This window comes from Lutzomyia longipalpis, chromosome 3 (assembly GCF_024334085.1).
Source record: "Lutzomyia longipalpis isolate SR_M1_2022 chromosome 3, ASM2433408v1".
Classification (NCBI taxonomy): Eukaryota; Metazoa; Arthropoda; class Insecta; order Diptera; family Psychodidae; genus Lutzomyia; species Lutzomyia longipalpis.
In genome coordinates this window covers 28,828,054-28,842,664 of record NC_074709.1, presented here as the reverse complement: position 1 = coordinate 28,842,664, position 14,611 = coordinate 28,828,054, and the positions used below count along the sequence as shown (strand labels likewise).

At 37.8% G+C, this 14,611-nt stretch overlaps 1 protein-coding gene across 8 annotated transcripts in view; it reads left to right on the top strand.

Annotated features, from left to right (window-relative positions):
- Window positions 1-14,199, top strand: part of LOC129793686 (uncharacterized) — a 110,834-nt gene extending 96,635 nt beyond the window's left edge. For 5 of the 8 annotated variants that reach the window (XM_055833874.1, XM_055833875.1, XM_055833872.1 and 2 more), the window contains 5 exons: window positions 5,482-5,778; window positions 5,859-6,595; window positions 6,699-7,839; window positions 8,709-9,140; window positions 11,215-14,199. In XM_055833874.1, the coding sequence (XP_055689849.1) occupies window positions 5,482-5,778; window positions 5,859-6,595; window positions 6,699-7,839; window positions 8,709-9,140; window positions 11,215-11,231 (2,624 nt within the window). In that variant the 3' untranslated portion in view covers window positions 11,232-14,199. The remainder of the gene's footprint in view (window positions 1-5,481; window positions 5,779-5,858; window positions 6,596-6,698; window positions 7,840-8,708; window positions 9,141-11,214) is intronic. The other 3 variants (XM_055833876.1, XM_055833871.1, XM_055833870.1) reach the window with 1 other exon arrangement.
- The last annotated feature ends 412 nt before the right edge of the window (window positions 14,200-14,611 follow it).

Sequence of the window (14,611 nt, the reverse complement as noted above, 5' to 3'; positions counted from 1 at the left end):
GGGAGGTGTAATTGGCGGGAAAACTAATTTACAAGGAAGGGGGGACAACCCAAAGTGTCCACAAATCACCTTTTAATTAATGCATTCATGCACACGACAGCTCTGTACGAATGTAATCTCTTTCCTTCGACCGCCAAAGCTCAGAATTTTCTTCTCAACTTTTTTTTTTACAGATTTTAATCTTAAATCTCTCTCAGGGAGATTTTCTTTTAATAAGAAATGAAAATTGCATTTTTTGCAGTTAGAAAAAAAATTTTTTGCAGTTCTTAAAAAATGAATTTTCAGCGTCTCCGCAATTTCTAATTTTCTCTTCTTGAAATTTTATAGTTTAAAATAAAATTTCTCTGCACGTTTTGCTGAGGAAGTGTAGCTACAGCAGAGCTTTTCCAACAGAGCTCTCCCAGCAAAACGTGTCGTTCTACCTTACTTCCTTCTTTTTTTTCTTTTCCTAAGTATTTTGTAGATAAAACATGCATTTTATCACACCGATTACGCTGAGATTGTCAGCATCAGTTGAAAAATTTTGTAACATTACTAAAAGGAAAGTTTAAAAAAAAACTTCTTTTCCGTATAAGATAAAAGCTTTGCCAAGTCACGCGTCCATGCATGCGAAGAGTTGTCTCAAACAGAATTTTGTTGCAGAAAGAATGCATGATAGGGATGCATTTCTTATCCACCCTTCTTAAGGAGGTGGGTGGGCAGAGCACCTGGTTGTGAGGTGGTGGGTGGAGGAGGAAAGCAGAAGAATCATTCGTCAACGTGCTCATCCATCCACATCCACTCTTTAAGCTTTTTTTGTCGTTGCGAACGGAAAGCTCTCCGAGAGTGAAGCTTCACAACAATTGCCAGGGGGTGCCATTGTGAATATTAAGAAGACTCCCTTAGGGTTGGTGACTGGTGGAGGATCATCTTAAGGGAAGGGAGCTCACAGGGGAAAATCGATATGTGTTGAGTTAAGGGTGGAAGGGATGAAGAGACATTCATCATGATGCTCTCTATGCTAGAGCAGGGAAGGTTGGGGGCACATGCAAATTGGCGTGAAAGTTGGGAGGATGTCTTGAGGGAAATTCAATTACAAATTGTATGCCTGTCGATGGCTTTTGTCTCTCGCCTCGTGGAGATTCAATTAATGCCCCCCAGAGTCAGATTAGGGCTTCTGTACGTTCCGTTCAGAGCCCTTCAATGTGATTTTTTTTTACTATGAAAAGTTGCTCCAATCTTTCGTTAAACGGATTTCCAGTAAAATTCAAAATTCAAATCAATTGCAAATCAATCAATCAAGTTGCAATCAAAATGGCTGGAGAGGAGGACGTTTCGGAAGTTAATTGCGAGAATTGTGATCGACCGATCCGCGACAGGGAGAAGGCGTCAAAGTCACTTGTGTGTAAAATATGTAGTGCTTGCTTTCATTTGGCTTGTGCGGGTGTTGATCTTAAGACACTTGGTGATAGGAGTGAATGGAATTGTGCCAGATGTAGGAGATTGAGCACCAGTAAAATTCCCACTGCACCAAAAAAGTCGCGAGGAAAATCTACGAGCTCTACCAATGATGAGGTGTTTGTGAGCGGAAATGCGGGATCATCTAAGGATGTAACAGAAATTATGGATGAGCTTCTCGTGATTGATAAAAAACTAAGCAAGGTGAAAGCATCTGCGGATGAAAAATGTGCACGAGGTGCAAAAAGTGGTTCACTATCACAGCCGGATCAACCAGTCAATGATACCACATGGTCGAAGATTTACAATAAAATTGAAGAGCTGCAAAATGAGATTGAAAGAATTAAATCAATGATTCAGGATCAGAATAAAAAGATTTCCCAGCTCAATGATTGCATTATCAAGCAGGCAGGTGAAAATGAAAAATTGAGAATGGAGGTGGTTTCCACAACGATCTCTTTGGAAACGGAAAGGCAATCCAAGAAAAGGGGCGACTTCGTGATCTGTGGGTTGCCACCACGTGATGGACCAGTTATTAATCCAGAGATTATTTTTGGCAATATATGTGAGAAGTTGGGGGTATCTGTGCAAAGTGACGCAATAAAGCGAGCATCACTAAAAGTAATAAATCACAGCAATAAAGCCTCCAATGAGTGTATGATTGAAGTATCTAAACTCGACCCAAAGATCTCTGCGGATGTATTGAAAAATTACAGAGAAGCGATTAAAGCGAAAAAATTCATCACAGCGCGTGACATCACAGAGAATGGAGATGATAAACCAATATACGTGAACGAGAGCCTCACACGATATTTTCAACTCCTATTTAAAAAAGCCAGGGATCTCCGTAGGAAAGGTACTGTGAAATATGTTTGGATTCGCGGGGGAGTGCTGCATGTGAAGAAGGATGAGTCAGGAAGGGTGACCTTTGTGAAACACCAAAATGACTTGGATAAATTTAATTGACAATAATATCTGCAGTCTCTCTCTCGAAAATAATCCATGCATTAAAGAAGTTGATGAAATAAATAGTGTTACGCTAAGTGAAAACTCTCTGAAATTCATGTATCTAAATGCGAGGAGTGTCAAGAATAAAATGTGTGAATTGCAAGCAATTTTAAAAATTCTAAATAAAAAAATTGATGTAGTGATTGTGTCTGAGTCTTGGATTAAGCCAGAAGAAGAAAAATATATAAATATGTGTGATTATGAGCTCTTCAATGCAGGGAGATCCAAAAGAACAGGTGGTGGCTGTGCAATTTTTGTCCACAACAAATACAACTGCAGATTAATTTCAAGTGTTAGTGATGATGTTAATAGCTTTCTCACAATAGAAATAAAACTCAAGAATGAAAAAATGACAATCTTGGCAGTGTATAGGCCACCAAGTTATAAAAAAGAAGATATTAGTGCTTTTCTTGAACTATTGGGGAGACAATTGAATGATATGAAGAACAAAAACTCTTTAATTTTTGGTGATTTTAACATCAACTACAATTCAAAAGAAAAACATATCAAAGAGCATGCCCATGAGCTACTGAATGTTATGCTTAGTGAAAGTTTTGTTTTGTGTAATGAGAATACGGTCACTAGAGAGCCCAACAGCGCGTTATTAGATCACATCTATTCAAACAACCTGAGTATTTTGCTAAATTTATTCTACTTAAAATTAGACATATCTGATCATTCTGTGATTATTGGAGAAGCAAAAAATTGTGAAAATATTATTGAAGAGCAGCATACAGTTAGAAAAATAGAAAGAATCAATTATTTCAAATTAAATGAAAAATTAAAATCACAAAAATATATCTGCAATGGTGATAATGTGAATGAAAAAACAAATAATTTTATAGACTATCTCAAAAAAGAAATTGCTGCAAATTCTTATGTGAAATTAGTTAAAAACTCTTGTATAAAGAAAGGTTGGGTTGATAGGGACCTCCAGAGGCTTGTTAAAATTAAGAATTGTTGGTACAATAAACTGAGAAAAGATCCAAATAATGACCAAGTCAGAATAGAATATAAATATTGGTGTAAGGCTGTGAAAAATAATAAAAATAGAGGTAGAGAAAATTACTTTGAAAGAAAAATTGAGAAAGACAATGGTGATATAAAGAAGAATTGGGAGACGTTAAATGAAATAGTGTATGGGCGAAAATCAAAGAAAAAAATTGTAAATATATTTAAAAATGTTGAAGACAATGAAAAAAATAACACTCTCAATAAAATCAATGCATACTTCGCAAATGTTGGCTTAGACTTTATAAAGACTTTTCCGAATAACACAATTGTTGTAAGCAATTATCCCACTTGTAAATTTAATTTTGAAAAAGTAAGTGAGGGCGATATCCTGAGAATAATAAACAATTTGAAGAACACGCAATCGACCGGGGTAGATGGAATAAGTACAAATGTAATAAAATTCTGTAAGGAAAATTTGGTATCCAATATATTAGATTTAGTTAATACAAGCCTTAAAACTGGAATTGTACCGGATATCATGAAGACTGCCAAAATTACACCTATATATAAGGGTGGAGATGTGAGTGACTGGTCAAACTACAGACCAATAAGTGTATTGTCTGTTCTGGCGAAGGTCTTGGAGGCTGTAGTTGCAAATCAAATAAATAGACACCTTGAAGAACATGCCATCCTCACGATTCATCAATACGGCTTCAGGCCCAAATCGTCCACTGCAGCGGCTCTCCGCGACCTTGTTGAGGAAGTTCAGTGTGCAAGGGATGCGGGAAACTCATGTGTTGCGATCTTCATTGACATTAAAAAAGCATTCGATGCTGTTGAGCACGAGATCCTGCTCAGAAAACTCTTCGAATATGGATTTGTTGGAAGAGCGATTGACTGGATGAGGAGCTACCTGGAGGGCAGATGTCAGGCGGTCTCATGTGGCGGTTATACATCACAGCTACTTCCCTGTGCGGCTGGTGTGCCACAGGGCAGCCGCCTGGGTCCGGTGTTATTTAATTTGTTTATAAATGATATAGAACTTATAGGAATCAGTGGAAAGTTATATATTTATGCGGATGATATCTGTATCCTTAATGTAGGAAAATCTCCGAAAAATGTAGAAGAAAAAACACAGAATGATCTAAATAAAATTAGGAAATGGGCTGAGACAAATAAAATAACTATTAATGAGAAAAAAACAAAAGCAATGAGATTTGGCAATAGAGAAAATGAACTTGGAATTTTTATCAACAATGTTAAAATAGAGGAGGTTGTTCAATTTAGATACTTAGGAATGATTATAGATAATAACTTAAGTTTTGATAGTCATGTTGATAACATATTGGGCAAAATTTATGCATTGATTGGTACTATAAAGAGAAACAGCCCTAATGCAATTCCTCTAAGATTGCGGAGAATTCTCTACTTCGCCCTTGGTGAATCGATTTTAAGTTATGGTGCCCACATTTGGGGAAGCACCAAAAAAGAAAACATTAAGAAAGTTAAGAGAAGTCAGAATAAATTAATAAAATCAATTTTCAATCTAAATAAATTTACTGAGAGTCGAACCTTATATTCGGAGTTTAATATCTTACCAATAAATAAATTAATCAAATTGCATAGTCTCTTGCACTTGCATAAAATTGTGCTAAATGAAATACATACACAAACAAACATTGTAATTAAAAGAAATCTCAATTCAAGAAAAAAAACTGTAATAGCCAACATAAAGCCAAAAACTACGAAGTATGGCACCAAAAGCATAAAATACACAGCAATAAAAGAGTACAATCTGTTAGAAGAAGAAGTAAAAGAATGTGTAAATATTTGTAAATTTAAGGAATATGTTGTGAAAAGTTTGGCGTAGTTCCCCTGTTAGCGTGTCCCCCGGTCGATTGCAACTCCCCTAGTTTTGTAAGTCAAATACATTGTAAAATTTCTTTGTATAGTCCATTAAGGTTCTCATGTAGTTCCATAGGGCATGCCAAAATAAATTCAAATTCAATTCAAATTCAAAATTTTGGTTTAACGAACTTACCTTTTAAAGTTTTTTACGTCTTTTCTGTTGCTTTCTTACAGCGACAGCAGCATCACGTCGGATGTCTGATTCGGATAAAGATCGTCCTCTCCTGGAAGCCCTAATCAGTGGTGACGATCAACCACCACCGAAAATTGAAGAGAGCCCACGCAGGAGGCATGCCTGCAACGGACGCTTCCTCACGATGCACAAAAGACGCCGTAAGAAGCTGACGACACGAAGTTTAGTGCAGGATGTCGCCATTTTGGATGATATCCTCCACGGCCAAGTCCAGTGCATCCTCAATCAAGTTGGGAATTGGCGTTTTAACGCTTTTACCCTCGAAACGGTCACTGGAGGTAAAAAACTAACCAACAAAACCCCCGTCAAAATGTTTCTGTTTCGTTAACGAGGTTTCCTTTTTTTGTTGTTGTTACAGGACGATCACTGCCTGTTCTATGTGTTCACTTGTTCCATTGGTACGGCCTATTGGACCACTTCAACTTAGATGTAGTTAGGTTATGGAAATTATTCACGCTGATCGAGGAGGGCTACCACAGCACCAATCCATACCACAACGCCATTCATGCTACGGACGTCACACAGGCCATGCATTGCTTCCTGCAGGAACGACAAATCCTGGAACATTTGGAACCATTGGAGATCATGGCATCCCTCATTGGTGCCGTAACACACGATCTCGATCATCCGGGCGTCAATCAGCCCTTCCTCATTGCCACCTCCAATCATTTGGCTGCACTGTATGAGAATACGAGTGTTCTGGAGAACCACCACTGGCGCTCGGCGGTTGGTTGTCTCCTGGAGAGTGGTGTAGCTGAACAAATTCAGCACATTCGACCTGAAGTCGAGCGTCAAATAAGCTCTCTAATCCTCGCCACCGACATCACGCGTCAACAGGAATTCCTCACGAAATTCCGCAATTTCCTCAATACATCAACGTTGGATATGAGACAGGCAGAGCACAGGGAATTCATTCTGCAGATTGCCCTCAAATGTGCTGACATCTGCAACCCCTGTCGTCCGTGGGATGTTAGCAAGAAGTGGAGTCAGAAGGTTTGCGAGGAGTTCTTCCGACAGGGTGACTACGAGCGACAACTCAATCTGCCTGTTACATCGCTCTGTGATCGTTTCTCTACAACAGTGCCCAAGATTCAGGTTAGTTTTGATTCTTTTTTACTCAATTTTTGACGCCATTTTGTTATTACGCCATTTTACCTTTGGCGCCATTTTGTTTAAAACAAAAACCATCAATTTCCAGGTGGGCTTCATTAAATTCGTCGTGACGCCCCTGTTTGATGAGTGGCATCGATTCCTGAACACAGATCTATCAACGCGAATGATGAACTTCCTGAAATACAATCAAGTTCAGTGGGAATCTCGTATGGCAGCAGAACTAGCTGAAGAGACCCGAACGGAGATCAGTGATGCCGAACTCCTTGAAGAGGATGAAGATGAGGAGGATGTTCAGGAGCAAATAGAAGCAGCACAGGCACAAGTTGAGGAAGAACCGTGCATTGAACTGTCAGACAGCAGTGAAGTTCTCATCCCAACAACATCATTTAAACTTCCACGACGGAGCTCATTGCAGGTCCCACGGCTGACGCATTCACGTCACGACAGACGTCATTCAATGCCCGTCAATGCACCCCGGATTGTGTTGCCATCGAAGGAGCGTGCATCCGGGAGTACAATTCAGGAGGATGTGGAGACACGCTTCGACGACAGCTTCTCCCTCCTTTCGTCTGATAGTGATTCCGGCCCCAGGGCCAGGTCCTCGGGGGAGAGTGTGCCAGATCGTGAACGTCCCCTGAGTGCTGAAACTCTCGTTCCGGATCTCAGCATTGCCACCATGACGGACAGCATTTGCGCCAATCGGCTCAATCTCGTAATGCACGGCGGGAGCGTTGGCAATACGAGCATAATGCCCAGTTCTGCTGCCTCCGCTTCCAAGCAACTTGTTCGGCAGCAAACTTTCCCACCGCTTCAGCCCTACATCCGTGCAAGGTACATGTCAACAACAGCCGAACTTGGTGGTTGTGCTGAAACACTCGCTGAGAGTCGTTCAAGCTCGTCCGAATCGCAAGGGGATGAGCAACGTGGGGTGCTGATAAGCAAAAAGGAGAGCTTCAAACGATCTGATCAGGATTTTGCACCACACGGTAGTAGTAAGATAGCCAAGTTAGCCATTGTACCGGGGCAGAAGGAGAATCTCGATCCCACCATTCTACGGAGAACTCTCAATCGTCGCCGTGGATCAGCACCTGTAGCCACTGTTGGGGTATCATCACGTGCTCCGGATACAGTACCGCCTGTTAAGGAGCCCGTCACCCTTGTCATACGCTCATGTGGTGATCATCTCGTCAGACGTGGCTCAATGCCGGCGGAAGCGATCAAAATAAGTGAGTTCTTTGCTTGCTAATTTAAATTATTTAGTTAGTTAATTAATTAGTTAGTCTCTAGTTAATTTGTTAGTTTTTAAAGGAACAGACAAGCCTGGAAATAAAATTAAAAACAGGCGTAAAGATAAGGGCAGGAACGAACTTCAGAACAGTTAAGAAAAGTCGGAGCAAACATGAATATAAAAGCGAGAATAAACCCTAGATCCTTGACGAAGTTTTTCTTTTTGTTATCTTTGCTTCTAAGCTCTAAGCCGAATTCTTCCCAAGAATATTGTACGTCAGGCTTAAACAACTAAATGAAGCCTGTTAAAGATCAGAGCAAGAATTCAAATACCTTCAATGCATTTTATTCATAAATATGCGATAAACCGGTTAAACCAAAATCTCTAAAGACGTTTGCTTCAATATTTCCTACGTTCAGATCATTTAAACTATCGGCTCGTAAGAACGTTTAGATCAGGCGTCATAAGGCCTGTACTGTTAACAGATATTAAGGATTTCTCCAATTGTAGTTTTCAAAGACTCCTAAAAGATCAGGCGTTACAGATTATTCCTGTTAGCTGATTTTTGAGCCTGGACTTAAAGCAGAAAGCAGCTGTTGAAGCCTTCTCTGATAGCAGCTCCTATTACCTTCCAAGAGATCAGGCCAATATTTAAGGACGTTTAGTTACAAAAAATCCTGATTAATTCCCAAGAAAATAAAAAAAAAAAACAAATAGAGAAGATATTGAGAAGAAAATTGATTGAGTTTGCAGCTTGGAACTGATGTCTAAAATATCAGATGAGCCCAAACATTCCCTGATGCAACGTGCACCGGATGTTTGCCGGAATGTTTGAGCTCATGGAAAAATTTTACTCATCTGTTCCAGCCTTTATGCGCCTACGAGGCCTACGATCGTCCATGAAATTTCGCACAGAAACCCATACGTGTGTCCTTGCAGCCTCAGTCGACGTGGGTAGTCAGTCGGACAATGGCAGTGCAGCCGCCAGTGCAGCTCCCACCATGTCGTCCATTCAGCGACGCAGCTCAATGCCGTGTGAGAATCTCGCAGCCCTGGGACGGAGCAATGGGAAGCAGCGTAGCCGCAAGAAGCTCCTGAGGCGACGCTCATCGGGTGGTGCTGAGATTCTCAGTCCCATCCTCACGGAGGAGGCAACAACGAGCAGCAGTGGCGGCGGCGGTGGCTCTGCGTGGTTTCGCTTCAAGCGCGACATTACGCGAAGTCGCACAGATCAGGATGCTCTGCTCTCACGACGTCGTGGCTCCCTGCCCGTTGAGGTGCTCGCAGTGGGATTGTCTGGTGAGTACCATCTTCCTTCTCTTTGTCTCCCCATACAAATTAGTAATCTTTAAGGAATAAAATAACTACTGATCTTCTCCTTCTCCTTTTCTTCCTTATTCTTTTAATGATCCCTCGTGCAGCAATACAACTTTGCTAAAAAAAAAACTCATAGAATTCAAATAAAAATAAATTTCCTTTCTTACAAAATTCGGAGCTTTGTTTGCTTGTTTGGGGGAAAGGGAGCTTTTTGTGCTTTTTCTCAAAAAAAAAACCTGGAAAGGAACTTTCGGCGGAAGTTGGTGGAAAATGATGCAAACACAAAAGGATATATCTCGCGGTGAGAGAGCGCGCCAGGGAAGTGGCGAGAAAAGTGAAAAACTTTCGTCTAACGATATTTTATCATTTTCCCAACCACAATGAAGCGGAGGGAGGGGGTTGTCTGGCAAAGTTCGCGAGGAGAAGGGGCTTCATCCCATTTATTTGTACGTGGAAAATTTTTACCTGAAGCATCCGCCCCAACGAGGACAGTGCAATTTATCGGCTGTAGAAATGTGTTGCACCAACAAAATGCAATTCACGTTTTACGTGCAAACAAGGAAACTTCCTCAAACCACCCTCAATGGGGAGGAGGAGCACATAGTAATGGGATAGTTGGGGGATCAGAATCTTCCTTCGTGCACCCTGCCGGAGATTGCACCTGCCACGGAATGTGGGTAGAGGGGGAGGGACATGCAAAGTTTCATGTTTCAACAAAAATATTGAGGTAAAAGACAAGAAGTTTGCAACCCCCTCAAAAAACTTCCGCCTCTAGCAATCCCATCAAAAATGTTGTGAAGGAAACTTTCCGGGAGAGAGCTTTTTTTCTACACTTACATATATTCATGGGAAAAAGCATGAAAATCTCCATCAATTGATTTCTCTTCTATTTTTTTTCTTCATGAGATGGTGCACATTTCCGGGAAATGGGAGTAAAAGCTCCTCCCATAACAACATTTTCTTCTATTTTTTAAGAAGGAAAATGAGATGTGATCCTTCAATGCAATCGCAAAAATTCTCTATGTGAGAGAGATAAAGATTAAATAAACTTTCAATCCGCGAAAAGCACAAAAAACACGTATGAGCTTTTTTTATTATTATTATTTCTCCATTCGCCTTTGCACTTTATTTTCTCTACTTGATTACATTGCAAATACACTGAGAAATAGGAGAAAAATAAAAGAAAAACAAGGGAGAAAAAGAAAATATAGCAAAAGAATCTTCTTTGAGGAAATTTGTGAAAGAAAATTCATCAAAGAGAAAGTTTTTCTTTCGCTCTCTTTATTTTATGGGATATACTTCGCGTCTATGGAGGGAATGGGTAGAAAAAAATACTTTGGAGGACTCTCAAATAAAATAAACAAGAAGAAAAAGGATTGAGGAGTTACTGAGTGGTGGGAAAGAGTTACGCCGCATTCAAGTTTATTTAAATTTCAAATTAGATTAATTTTCTTTGTACAACTAGAGATGAGAGAAAGAGAATTTTCTACGAAGAAGTTGATTCGTTTTATCAAATAAAATTAGAGATTTTGCACTAAAAATCATAGATTGAATGCTTAAAATGGAAAGGAAGATTAAGGATGGTTTTTAGGTAAACTATTCTCATTTATTTGAATAAAAACTAAAAAAGTTTCTTTAGTTTTTCTTGAGCGATTGTTTGTCAATTTTCCGATTTCACGAGATGATCAAAAGTGACGAGACTCCTTTTTTATAATTTTTGCAACTCAAATTCAAAATTCCAAGCCGAATTTTGAGGAAAAATAGTTTAATAAAAGTTTTAAAAAAAATTAAAACATCAACCTATTATATTGAGACATTTTATCCTTTCAAAGTTAAATTCTTTCTAAAATTCCTTCTTCGTTCCACTTTACAAACTAAAAGCTTTTCTCTCTTGCAAAACCACCCCCATAACCACCCCATATTTTCCTTTTACCCCCACTTCAAATGCCTTTTAGTCTGGCTACAAAATTGCACAGCAAAAATGCAGGAAGTTATCCTCAAAATAAAATGTCATCTGTCTAAAAGTTTTCCTTCCTTTTGCGTGGCTTTTTTGCAGGTACAATGCGCCACTGAAAGAGGATGATCATTTTGTAGGGTGGCGATGAATCTGCTGAGAGGCACCGCAAAAACGAAAGCTCCGCAGAAATGCAATTATTCTGTCAGTCCGAGCGAGATATCAATTAGCAAGAGAGAAAGGAATTTTCCTCCGCCAAAAGGGCTGGTCCCTTTAAGAAAGTGCTGAGGAGGCAAACAGAAAGGAATTTAAAAGGAGCAAATGCGGGCAAAAGGTAAATGAAAGAAAAGAAATTAATGTTACTGTAGAAGCAAACAAAAAACTTATCTCTTAATCCCAAAAAAAAAAGAAAATTCATCGTGGTTTAGCTTGTAAGTGGTCAGAGAGTTATTGTGTAAAAAAAATATTTCAAAGATGAAAGAAAAATAGTTAATTCACGCAGAAGACATTTTAGCACCTCCGGGGATTTTTTTTCTGACTTAGAAGCCTTTATAAGAAAAGAATTTTAAAAAAAAATTGAGGATTTTCCTCCTGAAGAAATAGCTCCCAAGTCTGGTTGTTGAGAAAGCTCAAAGAGAATTAATTCTTTTTTTCTTCTGTTTAAACAAATCCCCGGGTATGGTGAAAGCACACAGTTAGTTATTAATAATTTTATAGTCAAGAACCTTTTTTTGGGTGAACTTTACAAATTGAAAAAAAAATATTAATTAAATATTAAATGGAATCATGCGGAATTTTTGCAAATGGACCGAAAGATAAAAAAAACAAGAAGTTTCTCATTAAAAATACGTGAAAGACAATCCTAAAAAAAACACAAAAAAAATGTTCAGACGAGAGCGGGTTTTTCTTTCGTTTAGGAGCAAATATAAAATTTAAAATAAATTTAAAAAAAATGAAACTAATTAATATTAAAGAAGGAAAAGCTTTATCGCAGGAGAAAAGCAAGAAAAAAAGTGAATTTGTAAAATAGATAAAATGGATGAAAAGATATCTTCTCGTGGCAGCGAAGGAAGAGAAGAAGAAGAAAAAATCATTTTCATCTTCCTCGAACATCACCAGAAGCCACGGAGATATATTTAAAAGAAAAAAAAAGAAGGAATAATAATAAAAATTAATGGAAATTGTGTGAGAAAAAAATAAAACCTTCCGCAGGCAGACACGCATGTTTCACACACAAGCCCCGCGTTTAGAATCATGTTCTCGCAAAGGATTGCAATGTGTTGTGTTAATAAAATGATTGTTTTAGCAAATTAATCCGAGAGGTGTTTTGAAAGTGAGTAAATTGCGTGCGCATTTCGCAAAGTAGTTGAGAACAAGCAAAAATAAGACATTGATACTCTGTGAGAGAGAAAACACTTTATTTTAAAAGATGAAAACGTGTGGATGAATTAAAAATTTAACACGAGATTATTGTACCTTCGCTATTAGAATTCTTTGCAAATTAACCTCTTTAGAGAGGAAAGAAAAACACGGTGTGAGATGAATGAAAAAAAAACAACCCTCGCGTCTCTTCCATTTAATCAATTAAAATGTGAGAACATTAGATTGTGTGCTAACTAATTAAATCCCTAGCTTACCCCATACTCCCTTAAAGAGAACACCTCCCGCCAGGACATGAGCCCAGAGAGAGCTTCCCTCAGAAATAAAACAAGATATCCTTCTGCCTCATTTTCATTGAGATTTATGCGCCAATCTTCCATTTGGACGCAATATTTCTTCCCATTTTTGTTCTCACCCTCAGCCGGGTCAAAAGAAAAAAGAACTTTGGCTTTTTATTGCGCGCGAAAGGAGAAGAGGATTCTCACTCAGAAAAAAAGGTTCTTTCCTCAACATTCTGCGAATTTATTCTTTCAAAGCTATCGCCACATTGTCTACCATTTTATTCTCTACGCCACGTAATCAATACCATACCTTTATTCGGTATTGATGGAAGATTTTAATTTATTTTGCAAATATTTAAGTTTTAGGGGAGCCTGGGGGAAAATTGATATAAACAAGATATTTAGAAAATCTCTGTAAAATGAATTATTACAATGAGATAAATTAACAAGGGGAGTTTATCTGAATAGGAATCTTTGGATCTCCGGATTATTCACCAAGATTCGGATGATTTGTTAAGATTCGCCAAAAATATCTATAGATTAGCCAGATAAACACCCCTTGTAAATTAATTTATGAAGATTCAAGGAAGCAGTTAAGTTACATTTCAGAGATCCTAAAAGAATGTTTTTCTGTTAAAAAAAAATCCAAAAATTCGTATTTTATGAGAATTATTCCGAAACAATCAGAATTTTTCGAAATTCCTCCCCAAAATTAAGAATATTTGCCATTCAGATTATTCGTTAATTTTTAAAATGGTCCAATATTCGAAATATATTTCTCAATAATCAAATTACTTTGAAAATATTTGGTTTATATTTGTAAAATATTCAGATTAGTCCAAAATGTTGGAATTCATTTTGAATATTTGTAAATGTTTGGGAAATATATCAAAAATATTCAAATGAAAAAAAAAAAACCCAAAATGAACTGATTTGGAGCTTTTCCCCAAAGAGAAGCTTTTACCACATATTTCTACTAATTTTCCTCACTCCCGTTTAGCCTGAAAGAAGAATTTTTAACAAGAAAACATTCAGAAAATAAGTAGGTAGTAGAAAATAAATCGAAATTTTCATTTATTTTGAATACATAACCCATTTTTGCACAAATTCCTGGAATTTTCAATTGATTTCTTTGAAAAGCTTCCATACAATTTCCTTCTTAGAGTTTTCTCAATTTTTTTACTCGACAAATTGTAGGAATTTTTAAAATAATTTTCCAAAATTTCTTTTATAGATTTTCTTCGCGAAATTTTATTTTAGGATTTTTCAATTAAAAATTCCTATCGGTTTCTTACCACGAAGTTTTTAATTAAAAAAAAGAAATTCTGTATTTACCTAAATGAAGAGAAAAATATCCAAAAAAACGGTTGTAATTTGCAATTGAAAACAAATTGAAATCCAATATTCTCCCATTCAAAAAAATAAATTGCAAAATAAATCATTTAAATGAAAACAACCTTTTGCAAATATTTTGTGATAAAATTCACCAAATAAATTTAAAAAACAAACTCTCTCGATTATTTTTATGTTATTTCAGTAAAATCCACGCGTAAATATCAATTATTCGGGTGTTTTCCTCATATTTTTGTGGGCTTTTCTCACACCCACGTGGACAGTTTTTCACGCCCCCTCCCAACCCTCAACACGCTTCAGGGAGATGAGGGGTGGTGTGGCAATTAACCACGAGAAATTATATATTCAACCATGTGCAAGGGGGGGAGAGAAAAAAAAGTTATTCATCGAGCTTTCTAATTATAGTTAATTGCTTTGCACAAAATTCCACAAAAAATTATAGGTTTGTGTCCTCAATTTATGCTACAACCACCCACTACCCCCTC